This window comes from Taeniopygia guttata, chromosome 34, assembly GCF_048771995.1.
Source record: "Taeniopygia guttata chromosome 34, bTaeGut7.mat, whole genome shotgun sequence".
Classification (NCBI taxonomy): domain Eukaryota; kingdom Metazoa; phylum Chordata; class Aves; order Passeriformes; family Estrildidae; genus Taeniopygia; species Taeniopygia guttata.
The window spans coordinates 3,273,616-3,279,615 of NC_133059.1; the positions used below are offsets into that span (position 1 = coordinate 3,273,616).

Consider the following 6,000-nt stretch of genomic DNA (forward strand, 5'->3'; position numbering starts at 1 on the left):
ACCCCAAACCCCCCAAATCCCGCCCCACAGCCGCCCCTGGACCTGGCCATGCTGGCCCCCTAAACCCCAAACCCCAAACCCTGACCCCAAACCTGACCCCAAACCCCAAATCAGACCCCAAACCCTGACCCCAAACCCCAAACCCTGACCCCAAACCTCAAACCTGACCCTAAACCCCAATCCCTGACCCCAAACCCCAAACCCAGACCCCAAACCCCAAAGCAGACCCCAAACCTGACCCCAAACCCCGCCCCACAGCCCCCCCTGGACCTGGCCATGTTGGCCCCCCCAACCCCAAACCCTGACCCCAAATCAGACCCCAAACCCCAAACCCTGACCCCAAACCCCCCAAATCCCGCCCCACAGCCCCCCCTGGACCTGGCCATGCTGGCCCCCTAAACCCGAACCCCTGACCCCAAACCCCAACCCCTGACCCCAAACCCCAACCCCTGACCCCAAATCGGACCCCAAACCCCAACCCCTGACCCCAAACCCTAAAGTGGACCCCAAAGCGGACCCCAAACCCCAACCCCTGACCCCAAACCTGACCCCAAACCCCAACCCCTGACCCCAAACCCCAAAGCGGACCCCAAACCCTGATCCCTGACCCCAAACCCCAACCCCTGACCCCAAACCCCAATCCCTGACCCCAAACCTGACCCCAAACCCCAAATCCCGCCCCACAGCCCCCCCTGGACCTGGCCATGCTGGCCCCATACATCCCCATGGACGGCGACTTCCAACTGGGCGGGGCCGAGCCCCGCAGGGGGCGTGGCCAGCGCGGCCCAGGCCCCGCCCCCCGCGCCCAGGCCCCGCCCCCTCGGCGCCGCGCCCGCAGCTTCCCCGGGCCTGGCCACGCCCCCTCCCGGCCTGGCCACGCCCCCTGCCGGCCTGGCCACGCCCCCTGCCGGCCTGGCCACGCCCTCCCGCGCTGGGGCAGTGACCCCGCCCTCGGCCACGCCCACCGGCCACGCCCAACCAGGAAGAGGTGAGGGGGCGTGGCCTGCGGGAATTAATGAGGGGTGTGGCTTGGGGTGTGGCCTGTGAGGGAGGGGCCAAAAGGGGCGTGGCGTGGAGGTGGGTGTGGTTTTGTGGGCGTGGCTTTTGGGGCGGGGCGGGGGCTTTTTGGGGGATGTAGGGGCGTGGCTTGAAAGGGCGTGGCCGATGTGGGGTGGGTGGGGTGTGGGGGCGTGGCTGGGGGCGTGGCTATGCGTGTGGGCGTGGCGTGTGAGGGTGTGGCTATGGGTTTGTGGGCGTGGCTATGGGGTATGGGCGTGGCTTTTGAGGGTGTGTCTATGGGGTGTGGGCGTGGCTATGGGTCTGTGGGCGTGGCCTGTGAGGGTGTGGTCAAGGCGTGGCAAAGATGGGGCGTGGCCATGGGTTTGTGGGCGTGGCTTGTGAAGGTGTGGCAATGAGGTGGGCGTGGCTATGGGGTGTGGGCGTGGCTTTTGGGGGTGTGGTCAGGGTGTGGCACAGATGGGGCGTGGCTGTGGGTCTGTGGGCGTGGCTTGTGAGGGTGTGGTCAGGGTGTGGCAGGTTGTGGGTGTGGCTCTGGGTATGTGGGTGTGGCTTTTGAGGGTGTGGCTATGAGGTGTGGGCGTGGCTATGGGTTTGTGGGCATGGCTTTTGAGGGCGTGGTCGAGGCGTGGCAAAGGTTGGGGCGTGGCTATGGTTTGTGGGCGCGGCTTGTGAGGGTGTGGTCAAGGAGTGGCAAAGATGGGCGTGGCTATATGTTTGTGGGCGTGGCTATGGGTTTGTGGGCGTGGCTTTTGAGGGTGTGACATAGATGTGGGCGTGTCTATTGGGTGTGGGCGTGGCTTCTGAGGGTGTGGCGTGGATGTGGGCGTGGTTATGGAGTGTGGGCGTGGCTTTTGAGGGTGTGGTCGGGGTGTGGCATGGATGTGGGCGTGGCTGTGGGTTTGTGGGCGGGGCTTCTGAGGGTGTGGCAGGTTGTGGGTGTGGTTATTGGGTGTGGGCGTGGCTTGTGAGGGTGTGGTCAGGGCGTGGCAGGTTATGGGTGTGGCCATGGGATTGTGGGCGTGGCTTGTGAGGGTGTGGCATGAATGTGGGCGTGGCTATGGGGTGTGGGCGTGGCTTTTGAATGTGTGGTCAGGGGTGGGTGTGGCTATGGGGTATGGGCGTGGCCTGGGAGGGTGTGGCCGGTGGGCGTGGCCTGACCCCTCCCCCACCCCCCCAGGCCGCGGGAGCCGAGCCCGGAGGACCCCAGGACCCCCCTGAAACGGGCGGAGCTGGACCCCCAACTGCTGGTACGGGGCACTGGGGGGACTGGGGGGGACTGGGGGGCACTGGGAGGGGTTTGGGGGCACTGGGAGGGCACTGGGAGGAACTGGGGGCAACTGGGAGGGGTCTGGGGGACACTGGGAGAGTTTGGGGGAGCACTGGGGGGCACTGGGAGGAACTGGGGGGGACTGGGGGATACTGGGAGGGACTGGGAGGGTTTTGGGGGGCACTGGGGGGACACTGGGGGGACATTGGGGGGCACTGGTAGGGACTGGGGGGCACTGGGGGGACACTGGGAGGGTTTGGGGGGGCACTGGGAGGAACTGGGAGGGACTGGGGGATACTGGGAGGGTTTGGGGGGGCACTGGGAGGAACTGGGAGGGACTGGGAAGATATTGGGGGGCACTGGGGGGCACTGGGAGGGTTTTGGGGGGCACTGGGGGGACACTGGGGGGGCACTGGGGATACTGGGGGGCACTGGGAGGGACTGGGAGGGACTGGGGGGGCACTGGGAGGAACTGGGAGATACTGGGAGGGTTTGGGGGGACACTGGGAGACACTGGGAGGGACTGAGAGGGGTTTTGGGAGGGACTGGGGGGGCACTGGGAGGGACTGGGGGGATAGTGGGAGGGTTTGGGGGGGCACTGGGGGGGACTGGGAGGGACTGGGAGGCACTGGGAGGGACTGGGAGGGGTCTGGGCGACACTGGGGGGCACTGGGAGGGTTTGGGAGGGACTGGGGGGACACTGGGAGGGTTTGGGGGGGCACTGGGAGACACTGGGGGACATTGGGGGGGCACTGGGGGGCACTGGGGGGCACTGGGGGATACTGGGAGGTTTTGGGGGGGCACTGGGGGGGCACTGGGAGGGACTGGGATGGACTGGGAGGGGTTTGGGGGGGCACTGGGAGGCACTGGGGGGCACTGGGGGGCACTGGGAGGGTTTGGGGGGGCACTGGGGGGGGTTTGGGGGGGAGGGGAGGTGACACACGGGGGGGGGGTGGCAGCGCGTCCCCCCAATTTGTCACCCCCCCCCAATTTTGGGGTCACCCCAATTTGTCACCCCCCCTCAAGTTTTGGGGTCCCCCCCCCCAGGGGCTGCTGCTGAGCGGGGACCCCCCAGGACTGAGCCTGGGGCAGGAGCGGCCCCTCGGTGAGGGGGGACCCCAAAAATGGGGGGGGGACCCCAAAATTGGGGGTGGGAGAATAAAAAATGGGGGGGAGATCCCAAAAAATGGGGGGGACACCAAAAAATGGGGAGGGAGACCCCAAAAAATGGGGGGGAAGACCCCAAAAATGGAGGTGGGGACCCCAAAAAATGGGAGGGGAGAATAAAAAATGGGGGGGAAGACCCCAAAAAATGGGGGGAGACCCCAGAATTGTGGGGGGGGGAAACAAAAAATGGGGTGGAGATCCCAAAAAATGGGGGGGACCCCAAAAAATGGGGGCGGGGAGATCCCAAAAATGGGGGAGACCCCAAAAAATGGGGGGGGGCAGCCCAATAATGGGGGGGGACCCCAAAAAATGGGGGGGAGAATAAAAAAATGGGGGGGACCCCAAAAAATAGGGGGGGGGGAGATGGCAAAAATGGGAGGGGGACCCCAAAAATGGGGGGGGAGATCTAAAAATTGGGGGGACCCCCCCAAAAATGGGGGGGCAGCCAAAAAATGTGGGGGGAGACCCCCAAAATGGGGGGAGCAGCCCAAAAATTGGGGGGGGAACCCCTAAAAATGGGTGGGGGGGACCCCAAAAAATGGGCGGGGAGATCCCAAAAATGGGAGGGAGACCCCAAAAATTGGGGGGGGGCAGCCCAAAAATGGGAGGGACCCCAAAAAATGGGGAGGGCAACCCAAAAATGGGGGGGAGACCCCAAAAATGGGGGGGAGACCCCAAAAATGGGGGTGAGATCTTAAAAATTGGGGGGGACCCCAAAAAATGGGGGGGGGCGATCCAAAAATGGGGGGGGAGATCTTAAAATTTGGGGGGGAGGACCCCAAAAAATGGGGGGGAGACCTTAAAATTGGGGTGGGGGGGCAAAAATAGGAAGTTCCCAATAACGGGGGCGGGGGGGGGCACAGAAGGGGGAGCCCCAAATTTAGGGGGACCCCCCCCAAAATGGGTGCGGGGGGTGGGGGGACACCCCAATAATTTCTTTTCCCCCCCCCCCCCAGGTCTGACCCTGCCGGGGACCCCCCAAAACCCCGAGGGGGGCGCGGGGGGGGCTCCCTGAGGGGGGGGCTCCCCCCAAAAACCAGCAACGACCCCTCCCCCACCCCCCCTCGCTTTGGCACCCCAAAATCGGGGTGACCCCCTCCCCAAATTTTGGGGGGGCTGCACCAAAAGCCATTACCTGACCCCCCCCCCCAAAAAAAAACCCCTTTGGGGGGTCCCCCCACTGTGGCACCCCCAAATTTACCCAAACCCCCCCCCAAATTCCTCCCCTCAGGGACCCCTCCCCCAATTTATCACCCCCTCCCCTCCCCAAAAACTCCAAATTTTGGGGACCCCCCCCCCCAGATTTGGTGATTTTGGGGGTCCCACCCCCCCAATTTGGTGCTTTAGGGGGTCCCACCCCCCAATTTGGTGCTTTTGGGGGTCCCACCCCCCCAATTTGGTGCTTTTGGGGGTCCCACTCCCCAATTTGGAGATTTGGGGGTCCCACCCCCCCAATTTGGTGCTTTTGGGGGTCCCACCCCCCCAATTTGGAGATTTGGGGGTCCCACCCCCCCAATTTGGTGCTTTTGGGGGTCCCACCCCCCAATTTGGTGCTTTAGGGGGTCCCACCCCCCAATTTGGAGATTTTGGGGGTCCCACCCCCCAATTTGGTGCTTTTGGGGGTCCCACCCCCCCAATTTGGTGCTTTAGGGGGTCCCACCCCCCAAATTTGGTGCTTTTGGGGGTCCCACCCCCCAATTTGGAGATTTGGGGGTCCCACCCCCCCAATTTGGTGCTTTAGGGGGTCCCACCCCCCCAATTTGGTGCTTTTGGGGGTCCCACCCCCCCAAATTTGGTGCTTTAGGGGGTCCCACCCCCCCAATTTGGAGATTTGGGGGTCCCACCCCCCCAATTTGGTGCTTTTGGGGGTCCCACCCCCAAAATTTGGTGCTAAAATCGCCCCTTTTTGGGGGGGGGGTCTTTGTTTCCCCTCCCCCCCTCCCCAAATCCGGGACCACCCCCCCAAAAACCCCCCGAGACCCCCCCAAAATCCCCCCAAACCCTCCTGAGACCCCCAAGCCCCCCCCAAAATCCCCTCAGGACCCCCCTGGGACCCCCAAAATCCCTCCAGGACCCCCGAGAGTCCCTCAGGAGCCCCCCGGGACCCCCCAAAATCCCCCCAAAACCCTCTGGGACCCCCGAGACCCCCCCCAAAATCCCCTCAGGACCCCCTGGGACCCCCGAGACCCCCCCCAAAATCCCCTCAGGACTCCCTGGGACCCCCCAAACCCCCCTGAGACCCCCCAGGACCCCCCCAAATCCCCCCAAACCCCACTGAGACCCCCCAAATCCCCCCAAACCCCCCAAATTCCCCCCGAACCCCTCTGAGACCCCCCAAAACCCCCCAAATTCCCCCCGAACCCCTTTGAGCCCCCCCAGGACCCCCCCAAATCCACCCAAACCCCTCTGAGACACCCCAGGACCCCCCAAATCCCTTTGAGATCCCCCAAAACCCCCCAAAACCCCCCCCAAACCCTCCTGAGACCCCCAAGATTCCCCTCAGGACCCCTCTGGGACCCCCCCAAATCCCCCCCAAACCCCTCTGA

The 6,000-nt window shown here is 64.6% G+C and overlaps 1 protein-coding gene and 1 long non-coding RNA gene across 2 annotated transcripts in view; both read left to right on the forward strand.

Moving 5' to 3' along the window:
• The window catches only part of HIF3A (hypoxia inducible factor 3 subunit alpha), a 35,521-nt gene extending 34,529 nt beyond the window's left edge, over positions 1-992 (forward strand). Inside the window, exon 12 of the mRNA XM_072920886.1 lies at positions 687-992. Within this exon, the coding sequence (XP_072776987.1) occupies positions 687-992 (306 nt within the window). The remainder of the gene's footprint in view (positions 1-686) is intronic.
• Positions 993-2,195: 1,203 nt separating this feature from the next.
• Positions 2,196-4,586, forward strand: LOC140681289 (uncharacterized). The gene is made up of 3 exons (XR_012052502.1): positions 2,196-2,267; positions 3,335-3,392; positions 4,411-4,586. It is a non-coding gene; the product is annotated as an uncharacterized lncRNA (long non-coding RNA).
• Positions 4,587-6,000: the final 1,414 nt, after the last annotated feature.